The sequence below is a fragment of the Monodelphis domestica genome, chromosome 2 (genome assembly GCF_027887165.1).
Source record: "Monodelphis domestica isolate mMonDom1 chromosome 2, mMonDom1.pri, whole genome shotgun sequence".
Classification (NCBI taxonomy): Eukaryota; Metazoa; Chordata; class Mammalia; order Didelphimorphia; family Didelphidae; genus Monodelphis; species Monodelphis domestica.
The window spans coordinates 128,174,574-128,190,804 of record NC_077228.1 but is presented as its reverse complement, the minus strand read 5'-3'; the positions used below and the strand labels follow the sequence as shown (position 1 = coordinate 128,190,804).

Here is a 16,231-nt window from a genome sequence, read left to right as displayed (position 1 = left end):
AATTTAATCAGCTTCTGAGGATTTTTAATTTGTTTGCTTTCTAGTTTTTTTTTTTAAATTTGCATGTCCAATTCATTGACTTCTGCCCTTCTTAATTTGTTAATATATGAACTCAAGGATATAAATTTCCCCCTGAGTACTGCTTTGCCTGCATTCCATAAGTTTTGAAAGGATGTCTCACCATTGTCATTTTCTTCAATGAAGTTATTGTTTCTAGGATTTGTTCTTTAACCAGTTTTGGAGAACCATATTCTTTAATTTCCAATTAATTTTTTATTTGCCTCTCCATGTACCCTTACTAATTGTTATTTTCATTGCATTTTGGTCTGAAAAGGTTGCATTTATTATTTCTGCTCTTTTGCACTTGTTTGCAATGTTTTTATGCCCTAATACATGGTCAGTTTTTGTGAATGTACCATGTGCTGCTGAAAAGAAGGTGTATTCCTTTTTGTCCCTATTTATTTTTTTCACATGTCTACTAACTCTAATTTTTCTAAGATTTCATTCACTTCTCTTACCTCTTTCTTATTTATTTATTGGTTTGATTTATCTAGTTCAGATAGAGGAAGGTTCGGGTCTTCCACTACTATAATTTTTCTATCTATTTCATCCTTGAGCTCTAGTTTCTCCTTTAGAAATTTGGATGCTATGCCATTTGGTGCATATATATTGAGTACAGATATTTCCTCATTGTCTATACTGCCTTTTATCAGGATGTAATTACCTTCCCTATCTCTTTTAACTAGATTTATTTTTACTTTGGCTTTGTGAGATATCATGATTGTGACTCCTGCCTTTTTGTTTTAATCAGTTGATGCCCAATAGATTTGGCTCCATCCTCTTACTTTTACCCTATGTGTGTCTACCTTCCTCACGTGTGTTTCTTGCAGACAGCATATGGTAGGGTTTGGGATTGTAATCCACTCTGCTATTTGCTTGCATTTTATGGTTGAGTTCATTCCATTCACATTCAGAGTTATGATTACTAGCTGTGTATTTCCCAGCATTTTGATTTCTACTCCTGTTCCTGCCTTTTCTTCTTTCACTATTTCCTTCTACACCAGTTTGTTTTTAATCAGTCCCCCTAGTTCCCACCCTTATTTTACTTCCCTTTCTACCATCCTCCCTTCTTATTTCCCCCCTTATTTTCACTGTAGTCTTCCTAAAATTACCCCCCCACACACACACACTCTCCCTCCCTTGTACTGCTTCCCTCCCCACCAGTCCTTTTGTTACCCTTATATTCCCCTATAGGGTGCAAACCTATTCTCTGCCCCAAAGAATTGGATTGTTCTTCCCTCTTTGGGTAAGTTTCAAAGCATGTAAGAGTTGAATATTTCCTATCTCTGACCTCTTTACCCTTCCAGTGTATTGATGTTTTCCATCCTCCCACCATGAGCTTCTTTGTGACATATAAATTTACCCCCATTTGTTTCTTTTCCCATTTCTTTTAGTATTAACTTCTTTTTTAACCTCTAGTTATATATGTGTATATATATATACATATATACACACACGTATATGTATTTATGTATGCATATATCTATATACCTATTTATATCTTGTCCTTTCATCCTATACAGTTTGTCACTGTTCCCTCTAAGTGATAACAACAGTTTTTTAGAGTTACCAATGACTTTTCTTATAGGGATACATATCATTTTAACTTATTGAGTCTCTTAAAAAATTTTTTTGCATGTTATTTTGTTTCGTTTTTATTTTTCCCCCCTCTTTTTAAATTCTCTTTTGATGATTCTCTTGAGTTCAGTGCTTGGATATCAAATTTTCTGTTCAGGTCTGGTCTTTTCTTCACAAATTCTTGGAAATCTTCTATTTTGTTGAATGACTATAATTTCCCCTGCAAGAATATAGTCAGTTTTGCTGGGCAGTTGATTCTTGGTTGTAGACCTAGTTCCCTTGCTTTCTAGAATATCGTATTCCATGCCTTTTTGTCCTTCAGTGTGGATGCAGCCAGATCCTGTGTTATCCTCACTGTGGTTCCAAGGTATCTAAATGACTTCTTCTTGGCATCTTGTCATATCTTTTCTTTGGTCTGATAGTTCTTGAATTTGGTTATAACATTCCTGGGTGTTGTCAGTTGGGGATTAAGTACAGGAGATGATCTATGGATTCTTTCAATCTCCACTTTTCCCTCTTGTTCTAGGAATATTGGTGCAGTTTTCTTGAATAATTTCCTGTAGTATTATGTTCAGGCTTTTTCCTTTGTCATGGACTTCTGGTAAACCAATGATTCTTACATTGCTTCTCCTTGAACGATTTTCTAAGTCCTCTGTTTTGTGAATGAGATGCTTCATATTTTCCTCAATTTTTTCATTCTTTTGGTTTTGTTTTATAGTGTCCTGCTGCCTTGTGAGGTCACTTAATGCCGGTTGTTATATTCTGGTTCTTAAAGACTGGGTTTCTCCCCTGGCTTTTTAGTCGTCCTTTTCCTTCTGTTCTGATTTTCTTTGGAGGTCATCTTTCATCTTCTTCACCTAATCTTTCACCTCCTTTGCCTCATTTTCCAGCTGGTTGATTTTGGCTTTCAAAGTACTATTTTCTGTTTCCAAATGACTTATCTGAGTTTTTAAGTTATTTTCCCAGTTGTCTTCAGCCTCTATTGTGTTTTGAATTGCATTTTGAGGTCTTCCATAGCCTATATCCAATTCATTGGGCTTTTTGATTTATCGTTTGCTGATCCCTCCCTCTCTGTTCTGTTGGCTGTGTAGAAGGTGTTTATTGTAATTTCTTTCTTCTTTTTCTGCTGTTTGCTCATATTTCCCCTTCTTTGCTCCCCGTATTTGTCTGTGCTCTTGCTCCTCTCTTTTTTTTGGCTTTGGGGCTTTCTGTCAGTCTCACTTTTTGGAGCATTGTCAGATCTCTCAGGGAAGTCTATGGGCGAGGAGTTTGAGATTCCCTGTCCTCTGGAGGCTTTTGATGGGATTAATTTCAGCTGGGTTGGACTGTATGTGCTCTGAGGCCGAAAACTTCTGGAAGGCTTGAGCCAAATGGAAGGTCTCAGCCACCGAGGCTCTCTCCAGTTCTCTCCAGCTGCTTCCCCGCCATCTATGTTTGATGCTCTGATCCTGGCACAGCCCTGCCCACACGCTACACCCTCTAGTCCAGTGCCTTTGCCCACCCAGAGGTTCCTGTCCTTGCTGGAGGCTCAGCACTCTGGGGGGGCAGGGGTCCTGGCCTCCCTGAGCTCTGAGGACTCCCGATGGTATTAACTTCAGCTAGGTTGGGCTAGATGTATCCCGAGGCAAAAACCTCCTTAAGGTTTGTGAATCTTAAAATTTCTCAGACTTGTGAATCTTAAAAATTCTGACCCTACTTCAGAACACTTGGTTAAGACCATTCCCCATTTTAAACAATGAAGGGACTTAGTCAGGAATGTGAGAACTCTACTCTACTTATACTTAAGCATACTTTATGGGAATATAAATGTGTAAACTCTTTACCAAACAATGAAAAAGTACTTAACTCATACTTATAGTGCAGCAAAAGCCTTAAGCTAAGTTTTTAGGAAGGTGCTAAGTACCTATGAAGGTCAGGCAACTTGCAAACTTGTAAGGGACAAGCCTTGTAAGGTTTTAGTCCACTCAGGTGTGGATTACTCAAAAGTTTAGTCTACCCAGGTGTGAATTAAGAATGGTCTGTCCTTTGGAAAACATCTACTGTGATTGGTAGATGTGAGAACTTTGGGGAGGTGACATAGGAGAAAATTCTCTTTAAAAGGAGGTAAGAAAAGGCCCCTGGAAATTCAGTTTTCCAAAGCTAAATTGGAGCTCGGACTAGTTGGAGTAGCAGGATCTCTCCGAACACCAGAATCTTTCTTGGGACAGATCTTGTGGTCAGTGATTAAAGACTGACTGATCTATCTGTTAGGGCTTGGGCCTAGGCTGGCCTAGGCTGGCCTGGGCTGGCCTAAGCCTTTTCTCATTGTTTCCTCTTACTCTCTCTCTTTCATTAATTCCTTATTTGTATTAATTAAAATCTACATAAAAACCCAGCTGACTTGGGTATATTTCATATTTGGGAATTTTTCCCTGGAGACCACTTTATATTTAACTCAAGACAATGTCTTGAAACCATATTTCCATGGTCACATTTTAAGGCAACAGACTCTTTTATCTATAACAGTTTATACCTCCACTCTTTTAAATGTTACAGGCTGGAGCCAAATTGAAGGACCCAGCTTCCCAGGCTGCCAGCTCTTCGATCTCTCTCTGGCTGACTCCCTGCCGCCTGTTTTGGATGCTCTGAGCCTGGCACAGCAATGCCCACAAGGTACACTCTCTAGACCAGCACCTTTGCATGCCCAGAGGTTCCCGCTGCTTCTGGGGGCTCAGAGCTCTTGGTGGGGGTGGGGGGTCCTGGGACCTTCCTTCTGCCTTTCCCTTAAACCCAAATATTCTCGAATTCCGGCTTTTGGGGGGCGTACCTTTTGGATTGAGTCCAGCAGGAGGTTTCCTTGGCTCTGTCTTATTAGGTTTGATTTTCAGTCTCCTAGGAACATTCAGTTTGTGATCAGTAAGGAAGGGTTTTCAGAGGTCTGAACTTCTACTGCTTCTAAGCCACCATCTTCTCCATCTTATCTTTTAAACATCTCAATTCTTTCTTTATTTCCTCCATGACATCATTATTTTCTTCCTCCTTTTCTTTGTTTCCCTTTGAAACATATAAAGCTGTTTTCTGCAATTCTTCAAGGTCCATCTCTGGCCATCTTGGGCAATGTATTCTAAAACAATCCCTAATCACTTTACAAGAGTTATTGACAAAGATTCTTCTAACTTGTCTTATGTCATTTTCTTTAGATAGGTCAAAATCCAGGTATCTACCCCCAAACTCAAGTATTCTGTCCATGAATCTGGAGGGTGTCTCTTCCTCATTTTGCTTAATTTTTTCAAATTCTGTCCACTTATCTGTACTGTCTGCACACTCCCTCATTGCCATTAGGATGGCCTCTCTACAACGGTATAGTTGTAAAAGATCCTCAGAGTCGTTATAGTTCCATTCAGGATCCTGAGATGACCAATGTGCTGCATTGTGCCCCTAGGTTTTATTGTCATGAGCAATTATTTTATTTTTCTCATGTTCATTTAAAAAAGTCTGTAGCAAGTTTTCAATGTCCTTGTAAGATGTATTATACTGAAAAAATATGTCTGTCATCTTTTTTGTTACTAGAAAGGGATCTTGTTCATATATGGGGATATTTTGTGTAAATTCATTTATTTCTTGGGGAGTAAACGGTATATTGTGTCTTAAAGTCACCACATCTCTGTTCCATCCTATTTCAGGTACTTCTCTTAGAGGAAACAGACCTCTAATTGAATTTGGTACCTGTGGGTCAGTTTGACTAAGATGAGTTTCTTTAGAATGAAGAGATTTCCTTTGGGCTGGGATTTGGTTTTGTGTAGAAGAAACATGAGAAGCTGGGATTGCAGGGGAAGGGTATTGAGGATTAAGTTCAGCCAAGATTTGCAGACCCATGAGAGAAACAGTCTGTTAGCTGACCTATAGGGAAAGTGTTTGCCATCTCTATTTCGGGGAAGGAAATTTCCTCATTTAGAGGTTCAGAAATAGGTCTGTCATATCCAAACCTGTTTCTGGTGGGGAGGATGTTTGCCAACTGATCCTGTAAGAAACATTTTAGATTGTCCAATTGGGCTTGCATATTCTCCTGCATTTTAGCCTCAAATTTTTAAAATATTTTCTGTTTTATATTGCATGATTTTTGTTTTCCTGTGTTTTATCTTCAGAATTTTGCATAATTTTTTGTATTTTAGCTTCAGATTCTTGCATAATTTCTTGTATTTTAGCTTCGTAATTTTGCGTGTTTTTCTGAATTTCACCTTCAAATAATTGTTTTGTTAGCATCTCGAAACACAGTACTGAGGAGTATAAAATGACATTACCTAATAATATAAAAAATTGGAGGTATGCTGAATTCCTCAATGTCCCTAATTCTTCAACCACCATATATAAATGTTGAAGAATGTAGTATTAATTTTTATATGTGTATATTTTGTAATTATTTTTTCTAATGGGTTTCACAAAACAGGTAAGGAGCAGGACAAGGCCAAAACTTTCTTTAGGTCCCCTTCACTCCTAATTAAGAGTAATAGAGGCAGTTGTTCCCTGAGGGAAAGGGGATTTGTAGCTAAACAGCTTTCCCAGTCCTGCTGCTTTGGATTTAAAAAAAAAAAAGAAAAACAGCTGTATTCTTTCTAATTTAAGGAGGGAAAAAAAAAACATATTTACTTACCTCTACAGCTGATCAAAATAAGCTATTAAAAGCTGAACTTAGGGATAGTCACAGTAGAGAAAAGGTTTAGGAAAGTTAAGAAGATTGAGGGTATTTTTGTCACAACCAATGTGGTCAGTCAAAACTGTAAAGGATAATTTTAGTGTTGTGACCTAAACTATATTAATGATTTATCCCAAAATCCCAAATAATAAAAAAAACTTACCCAAGTGAGTCTGGAAATTTATGGTGATTTAATTAACATAGTGGAAAGAAATTTAAGAAGAAGGGAGAAGGAAAGAGTGTGGGATTTCTCGCAGTAAGATTAGAGGCTCTAGAACAGTGGTTCTCAACCTTTCTAATGCTGTGACCCCTCAATACAATTCCTCATGTTGCAGTGACCCCAAATCAAAAAATTATTTTGGTGGCTACTTCAAAACTGTAATTTTGCTACAGTTATGATTCGGAATGTAAATACCTGATATGCATTATGTATTCTCATTGCTACAAATTGAGAATCGCTGCTCTAGAAGGTAAGGTTTTGGAGAGTAAAAGAGGAAGGAATCAGCCTGAACTCCAAGAGGGCTCAGCCAAGATCCCTGAACCTGAATTAGCTCAAGGGCAAACTCACTGCCAAAACCCAGACAAATAGCTGCCATCATGCCAAGATGTCAGAACATTTAGCATGCTGCCAGCCAGAGATGCCACTCCGGAAAAAGAGGCCAAAGGGAGGAAGTGACAAGCCCTATATAGACGGTTTTACGTCACTTTCCTGCGTCTCATCTGTACCAATGTTAGCTTAGCTTAACTTAGGACAGCCCAGGGATCTGTCCGCTATTTCTGCACATGTCTATTGAAGGCAATCTTCTCAGATAATTAAATCCTTGAGTATGGTGCAGATATTCCTGACCTTGTTAAACTAAGTAGGGTGGAGAAATGTAGAGTTCCCAAGACTTGATTCTGTTAGACCAAGTATCTCCATTGTTACTAATCAGGAAATAGCTAAATCAGATCTTCTAAAGTACAGTCTGAGTAGGGTGAAGTAGTTTTAAAATTCGCATCCTCCAACCTATCTGGTTCTGGAACAATGGTCATGTCAATTGAGCCACTGTTTTGGAATGGGATGTGTCAACCTATTTTCCTCTTGGCCTCAGTCACAAAACATGTAGCTTTCTGGACCAAAATGCCTCTCAGTGGCTACCACTCCCTGGCGTATGTTGTCCCCAATATTTGAATTTAGTGTGGAAGCATATATTTTTAAAAAGAATTCCTTTACTGCTAAAACAGAAAATATTAAAAAGTGATTTTTCTCTGTTCTAAATAGCCCATCCTAAAATCTTCTGAAAGACACTTTAGAAAGATGGATGACAAAAGGGAAATAAAAAAAGAAAAGGGGATGCATTTTTTAAGGAAATGGATTGATGGTGCTATCAAACCTTTTAACAAAGTAACTTTTCTTTACATCATTACATTCCCCACCCCAATTGGGAAGCATCAACTCAATTTCTAATTCATTGCTAATAAAAAAAAAGTTGCTAACATTTTTATATAGATGGGTACTTTTTCTCTTTGATCTCTGGGGATTAGAGCTAGAAGCAGTATGACTGGGTCAATGGATATGCATAGTTTAAAAGCTTTAGGAGAATAGTTACAAATTATTTTCCAGAATGATTGAAGTAGTCCACAGTTCCACCAACAGCACTTAGAGGTGACTGTGAGATCATTCTCCAAGTGAAACACTGTCAATAATTTTTTATGCTTTCTTAAAGAAAAAATTATGTAATATATGAATATATGTTTTACTTGAATATATGTTTAACTCTAAGTGATTAGGAATTTTAATATATAGAGTTATTAATACTTACAGGTTTCTCTACTTGATTAATATTTGATGAATAAGGATGGGGTCTTTGAATTTAGTTGAGAGATCCTGAAATTATATTCAAGAGGCTAGTCTGCCCTAAAATATGAGAGGATGAGATTAAATAGGAGAGTGACTAAAGTGAGGCTAGAGGGATAACCTTATTATAAATAGGAATAATTAATCTCAGCCCATCTTCTCCCTTCTAGCCCTAGACTATACAACTTGCACAAAGGAATATGGTAATGATCTTGTAAGATAATTATATGAAAGTATATAACTCTATAAACTATAGTTACAAGAGTAAAGTTATAGAGTTTAAATTATGAGGAATTATTATGAAGTTGCTATTGAAGAAGGGAAAATATAAAAAGCACAAAAGCCAACACAAAGAATGATTAGAGAAATCACTAAACAGTATTAGTTTTAATAGCTTAATTATTTATCAGCAATTATACAACATTTTGACATCAAACTTCACTTTTCATGATAAGGACATTACATACTATTACTACTTAAAATACTTGTTTTATTCACTTGTTTTTTTTCCATTTCTCTTGGTAGTTTCTCAAGGATCCAAGATTTTAATTTCTCTAGCTCACTTTTGCTTAGCTCATGAAAAAGATTTGTAAAACTATGAAATGTTGTGTTCACGCCCAGTGATTTCAAAATTGAATTTGTCTCTTCACCCCATGAATGAAGAACTAACTCATCAGTAGTGCCATGACACTGAAATAATTCAGGGAGTGTATCTTCATTCTTCTTTAGAGCCTAGTGAAAAATAAAAATAAAAAGTTCTTTGTCAATGATGTAACTATTAGCCACTAACAGGCAAAAATGTCATAAAATTGAAGAGTTGGCATAAAGTTCTCATATTCTTAAAGACACATTAATGAAGGGGTAGCTAGGTAGCACACTGGATAACATGCCTGTCCTGGAGTCAAGAGGACCTGGGCTCAAATCTGGCTGCAGACACTTCTTAATTGGGTGACCTAGGGCAAATACCTTAACCCTAACTGCTGAATCCTTGCTGTGATCTTATCCTAGAATTGATACTAAGACAGTAGTCAAGGGTTTTAATAAATAAACAAATGAATAAATAAATGAATGAATAAAGCTAATCACTGGGAGAGAGGAGGAAGACAATCAGTTTCAAGTTATTCAAAAGAGGTCCAGAACCCAGGCTTAGCTGAGAGGTTGGCTGAGCACCTAGAGGCTATATAAATGGCTTGCGGGCTCTTTATTATTGGAATTGGACTAACATGAGATAGGCTATAGTATCTCCTCCAGGGGAGAGAACCATTGTCTCTTTTACCTAAAGAGGGAGGACAAGAAACTGTCTGACCAAAGTATAGGATAGGAAAGAGGAAGATGGGCAGGATATGGGAGTTTATATGCCAGAATGAATCCCTAAGCCTCCTCTACAGTATGTACTCGATAAAGACATGTCTACTAATGAATCATCCTGTCAAAACACATCCTACTTTAATAGAACAAAAATTGCTATCATACAAAAAGTATTAGAGAGGACTTGTCAAGGGCAGCTGGGTGGCTCAGTGGATTGAGAGCCAGGCCTAGAGACAGGAGGTCTTAGGTTTGAATTGTTTGAATCTGGTTTCAAACACATCCCAACTATATGACTACCTAGTCCTTACTCCTCTTCTGCCTTTAAATACAGTACTGATTCTAAGATGGAATGCAAGGTTTAAAAAAAAAAAAGGAAACGACTTGTCACTGGCTTATTCATGATAAACTGTACAAAATGTGACATGCCACTTTGCCATGCATAATATATGCTACATAAACATTGCCACAGAGAGTATTTTTGTGGTTGTTTGGTCATTTCAGTAATGCAAGACACATGTGATTCCATTGGAGTTTTCTTAAAAGATAATGGAAAAGCTTGCCATTTTCTTTTCCAGCTCATTTTACAAATGAGTAAACTGAGGTAATCAGGGTTAAGTGACTTGCCCATGTTCACACAACTAGTAAATATCTAAGGTCACATCAGAACTCAGATATTCCTGACTTCGAGTCTAGTTCTCTATTCATTGTTCCACCCAGCTGCTTATTGCCATATAAGAGTATATAGGGATTTAAAAATCTTTTCCCTCAAATGTCTCACTTAATAATCTTTTTTAGTATTTTTCATTATCAATCAATCAACTTCATTCTTTTTGTCATTAATCCCCAGAAAAATGCTATATGGATTATTATTATTAAATTATCATTTTCTTTTTAGTTGTAAATTATGTATACTATACAAAGTATTTTTTTACATCTATAACTTACCTGATAAACAGCAGATGTTTTATTGAGAAAACTAGAAAGTACAAATACTCCAGCCAGATCACGATGCTTCCTAAATGCTAAATGCAATGCCATGCATCCCCCCATTGAAAATCCTCCTAAAGGAAACAAAGCATATTAGGCTTAAGCAGTTATCAAATCAACAATCCTAATAACTTATAGAAAATATTAGCAAAGTGTCCACACCTTCCTATCTCTATACCTATATCTATATATATATGTATGCATGCTTAAAGGGGACTATAGTTAAAACATATCTCAAAATTCAATGCATGGCTTAGTAAAATATTATTAAATAGAAGTTAAACTGTTACAGGGAACATCACTTTACAAAATTAAATAGTGACTTTTCTGTTAATTGTCTGAGTCTTTCATAAAAGAAAAAATCATTAAGAAAACTCTGTTCTGTTTTCTTTTTTGTGCTTCAGGCAGGCACTATTTAGTAAAATGGAACTAGAAAGAATATATCATTAGAATAGTTGAATAGGCTGAGATTCTCCTCTGTTGTTAAAGAAACAGCCAGATGTAGGGTAAATTTCATCTAACATTGCCAAAGTATTCTCTAAGGATAAAATCTAAGAAGAGAAAGGCTATTTATCTCAAAGCCAAGTTAATTCTTATTCTTTTGTTAAATGTCCAACCAATATTCTAATGAGATTCATCTGAGAGATAACTACATTTATTTTCTCAGCCAAATTAGAACTATTATTCACTTAATTTTCAAAACTAAAATGAAAATGATGCCATATATCACTTATGTCATAAAGATTGTTAAAAATAAAATTTCTAACAGAATATTATTTTAATGATAAATGCTATTAAATAAAAAAGAAAAGGAGATTAAACACAAAACTAAAAATATTACTTAAGTAATTAAAATTAGGACAAAAATTCAAATTCAAATTTCTCCATGCTTCATATCTATCTTGCAGTTAGTATGAACAGCCCAAAACTCAAGCATCAAGCATCTATTAAGCACTTGCTATGTGCCAGATAATAAATAGCACTGCGGAAATAAAGACAAAAATGAAATAATACTTGACCTCAAAGAGCAGATGATGCAATAAGTATATCAAAAACTATACATTAAAAGGCATGAGGAAATTTCTAGATTGTTAGAAATTCATCTGCAATCCTTCTTTGCCAACTAGGGTATATCACATAATAACAACAAAACCTTTGTTACACAATTGTGATTAAATAAAATCAACCATATGGAAGAATTATAAGACTAAAAAAGAAATCCTACTGATGTCAAAAGAAATACCTTTTGACCCTGGTTCAGTCTGTGTCACCAACTGCCTACTTTAACATTTCAAAATGGAAAATTAGAAGACATCTCAATGTCATCCTGTCTAGAACTGAACTCATTTATCTTTCCACTCAATCCTATTACCCTTCTAATTTCAATTGCAACACATTTTCCTTTCAATTTAAGTCTATAATTTCAGCATTATTGACCCCTTACTCTCCCCTCTTTCTATATGTCCAAACAGCTGCCAGATCATTCTATTCTTACCTCACATCCATTGAATCTAAGCCCTTACACTACTCACACATTCAGGCTGCCACTGTCTCTTAGCTTAGATTATTACAACAGTCTCCAAATTGTTCTTTCTACAAATCAACTGTCTTCCCACTGTATTCCAAGATTTCCTCAAGAGTGGTTCAACCAAGTAATTCTAAAATATAAACTCCTCTTTTTAGCTTAAGAAAATATAAACCCTTACCTTCCTTCTTAGAATGAATACTAAGCATTGTTTCTAAAGCAGAATTGCTGCAAGACCTAGGCAATCAGGGTTAAGTGAATTGCCCAAGGTCACATAGGTAGGAGTGTCTAAGGCCAGACTTGAACTTAGTATTTCCCATGTCTAGGCCTTATTCTATCCAACAAGCCACCTAGCTGATTCCTCTGTTTAGCTTTTAAAACCTTTCACAACATAGCCCCAAGCCACCTTTCCAGGCTCAATGGACAGGCTCATCACTCTACAATTCTCTGTTTGCCACATCCTATCTTAGGTCTGGCCATGCTCTATGGTTGGAATGCACACTCCTTTGGAATGCTCCTTAACAAATTTCTCTCTTCCTTCAAGACACAACTCAAGAATTTTCTTTTATGTGAAGCTTTTTCTGATCTCCCCAAATGCTTATGCCTCTTCCCTCCTAAATGACCCTTATTATTAATCAACTAAATAATTATTTCAAGTTATTCTCTTCATATTTATTCTATGTATGATTATATATATATATATATATATATATATATATACTTGTTTCCCCAGCACCATAAAAGAAGTTTGTGCTATTGTGTTTGCATCATCAGAACCTAACTCAAAACCTGGTACAAAGTAGGTGTTTAACAAATAAGATTAATGTAATGGAATATTATAATGCATAAAATATGAAGTTTACAAGGAAACATGGAATGATATGTTGCTAATGACTTCTCCTTTCAGATAATTTTGACATACTATATTTGAGGGAAGCTTTTTTTGTCATTTGTTTTTACTTTGATATTCTCAGTGCTTAACATAGTGCCTGGCACTGTGAATCTTAAAACTACTCAAACTCTACTTTAGAAGATTTGATTAAGCTATTCCCCATTTTTAACAATGGAGGTACTTGATCAGGAATGTATTGAGAACTTTTAAAATTACTCCACCCTACTCAGACAGTGCCTTAGGGGAAGTTAAAGTTGCAAACTCCTGATTGAACAATGAAAATTCCCTTCCTGGTCTCTAAAACTGTGAATGTTAAAAAGTTTGGCCAAAACCTTTACAGTAGTTTGGCCTTTACAGTTTTTAACATTCACACACATACTAAGCATTTAATAAATAAGTTATTGATGCAAAGCAAAAGCAGCAGAATGAGACATATATAAACTTGAACTGAATACAGCATTCCAGATATGGTCTTATTAGCACAGAGTAAAGCTTATTTATTCATGGGAAGAGTGAGTCCTAGAGAGGATAAGTGACTTGCCTAATATCACCTAAGTATACTGTGATGGAGCTGGAATTTGAATTCAGGTTCTTTCATTCTAAATCTGAAACTCTGTTGTTACCCTTACTATATATATAATAAAAAAAGAATTATTATCTAAATTTATTTTTTATATTTATATCTATTGAAATAAAGATACTTGGTTCTTTTTCTCACAACTCTCTTTTTAATTTTGTCATTTTTATTGTCATTATCTTATCCATTTCTTATGGTCATATTCAGGTTTTTATAAAAACCACATTTCAAGAAAAAAAATGGCTGATATGTAATACTTTACTTCTTGCCAAACTTTTAAAATATATTATTAAAATGCATTTTAATAATTCTTTAATATTTCAGTTCCTCAATAGATTCTAGAATCAGAAAGAGCCCCAGAAATCTAGTTCAACTTCCTTATTTTATAGTTGAAGAAACTAAAACTCAAGAAGGTTAAGCAAATGGTCCAAGGTTATATGGGTACTATAGACTGCAGGTGGGATTTGACCTGAAGTCCTCGAAGTCCAAAAATTAGATCTTTTTAAGGTATGAAATTATCTCCTCTGGATATTAAATGATGTTCAGTAAATGTAAGTAAGAGCTTATCTCAAATATGCCTGGGTAACACCTAGTGTAAACCAAGTAAATGCAAGTTTAAATGTTATATGATTAAAAAAAAACTGCAATGACTCAGGAAGAATGGAGTGAATATGTATATGAAATGAAGCATCTTTAATCATTCTGTCTACTGTGAACAGTTTCCAAAAATACATTGTGGTGAAATCTAGAAAATACTTATATGGATTAAGTATCTCTCAAAGCTTTATTTTTCTGCTTATTTTAAGAGCAAATTCATTGTAACAATAACTTCTCTATTAAAACAACAGGTATCCTTAACAAACAATCAAACTCCTTTACAAAGTAGATTCTCCAAGCAAAATTTCAATAAATAGAAGTTATATTAATGGCAAATAATTTATTACAAATTAACAGAAAGAAGAATGTGTCCTTTGATTTTGGCAGGGCCATAATCACTGTAATAACTTGAGTTGTGGTGCCCCTTGCATCAATTTCTGGCAGACATTTTGGATGTTGTTCAATAGTTACCTATACAGTAGTAAACATTTAAAATGTTATTAGAATATTTGGTTTCCATTTTCTTTACTATGCATCCCCTTCATCCAAGTCCTCTTTGTTTTAATGAATTTTTCATATTTATCATTCTTTATTGCATAATAATATTCTATTACACTCACGTGCATGTGTTCATCCATTCCCTACACGATAGGCACTTATTTCATTTCAAAATTTTTGTCACTGCAAATAATAGGGCTATGAACAATTTTGTTGATAAGGTCTTTTCCTACTAATAATAACTTAAGTTATAATTCCAGTAGTAGTTACTTTGGGACAAAGGGACAATTTAGTAACTTTATAGAGCATAATTAAAATTATTTTTCATGATGGTAGAATTAATTCAGTCCCATCAATATGCAAGCCTGTTATCTAATAATAGCCTCTCCAGATTCAAATCTTCCTGACTCCAAATATGGAACATCTAAATTACATTATTTGTGTCTCCTCTAAACAACATGTAAACCTTGAGCTATATTTTGACTTTTTGATGTTATATGGAATTGCTAGGTTCTTTTGTTTATTCAATTTACATTTCAAAAGTCCTGATGCTTTTTGGATTTCCTGGAAGAAATGAGTGAAAGTTTATTGAAGGTCCATCTTTCTAAATATAGGAATATGTTTAACTGTGCAGAATATATTATCCTGTGGTGGATGCTATTTTCCTTTATTTTTTAGTGTCTAATCTGCCGCCATGCTTACCCGGAAGTCTACTATGATTAATTTTTATCAGTTACAAAGCTTTCCTTAAAGTAATGAAGAACAAATTAAATAGCTGGAGGACTATTTAGTGTCTTTGGCTGGGTTATGCCAAGATAATAAAACAATAATATTACCAAAGTTAATTTACACTTTTAATGCGATATAAATCAAATTACTGAACAAAAATTGATGAAATAACAAAATTCATTTGGAAAAACCAAAGCTCTAGAATATCAGATAAAATGAAAAGAGAATACAAAGAGTAAGTATTTTAATCAAGGCTAGGTTATTGCTAGATTATCTTCATTTCCTTTTTTTTTTGACAGAATTAGAGAATGAGTAGAATACTTTAAATACAGTTTGTAGAAATTTTAGCAAAGATCAGTGTCTCATACAATTTTTGTAAAGAAGATAGATGTGAATTGAATGATACATAATTAGATCAATTCAGAACTTAGTGGATAGCCAGTGAGCAAAGAATATGTTAATGAGGGGGGTCTTCAATGAAATTTCTTAGGAATCTTGACTTAGTCCTAGGCTAGTTAACATTTTTAGAAAGGACTTGGAAAACAGAATGGATGGCACACTCATCAAATTTGTAAATCACTCAAAGAAGGGAGAGATAGTGTAACGCATTAGATGACAGGATCCAGAAAGATTCTGATAAGCTAGAACATGAGGCTGAGTGTATTAAGTTGAAATTCTATAGGGATAAATGTGGTCTCATTCTTAAAAACAAAATAAAATTCACAAATACAATTGGCCAATGGTTTGTCTGAAGAAGTTTTGGGGGATTTAATGAAATACAAACATAACAAAAGTCATAAGTGTGATAAAGTAGCCAAAAAAAAGCTAATATAATCTTATCATGAGAGGATTATTTGAAGGAAATGGAGATATTTAGCCTGATGGGAAAACTCAGAGGAATCATTTAATAATAGTCTTTAATTTGAAGGGCTTCCAGTGTGGAAAGGTCCTTTTCTATTTGAATTCTAGGG

The 16,231-nt window shown here is 35.0% G+C and overlaps 1 protein-coding gene across 2 annotated transcripts in view; it reads right to left on the bottom strand.

Moving 5' to 3' along the window:
• Positions 1–8,506: 8,506 nt before the first annotated feature.
• LYPLAL1 (lysophospholipase like 1) overlaps positions 8,507–16,231 on the bottom strand; it is a 48,084-nt gene continuing 40,359 nt past the window's right edge. For both annotated transcript variants that reach the window (XM_056815955.1, XM_056815956.1), the window contains exons 4-5: positions 10,401–10,516; positions 8,507–8,879 (exon numbers count right to left, since the gene is read on the bottom strand). In XM_056815955.1, the coding sequence (XP_056671933.1) occupies positions 8,607–8,879; positions 10,401–10,516 (389 nt within the window). In that variant the 3' untranslated portion in view covers positions 8,507–8,606. The remainder of the gene's footprint in view (positions 8,880–10,400; positions 10,517–16,231) is intronic.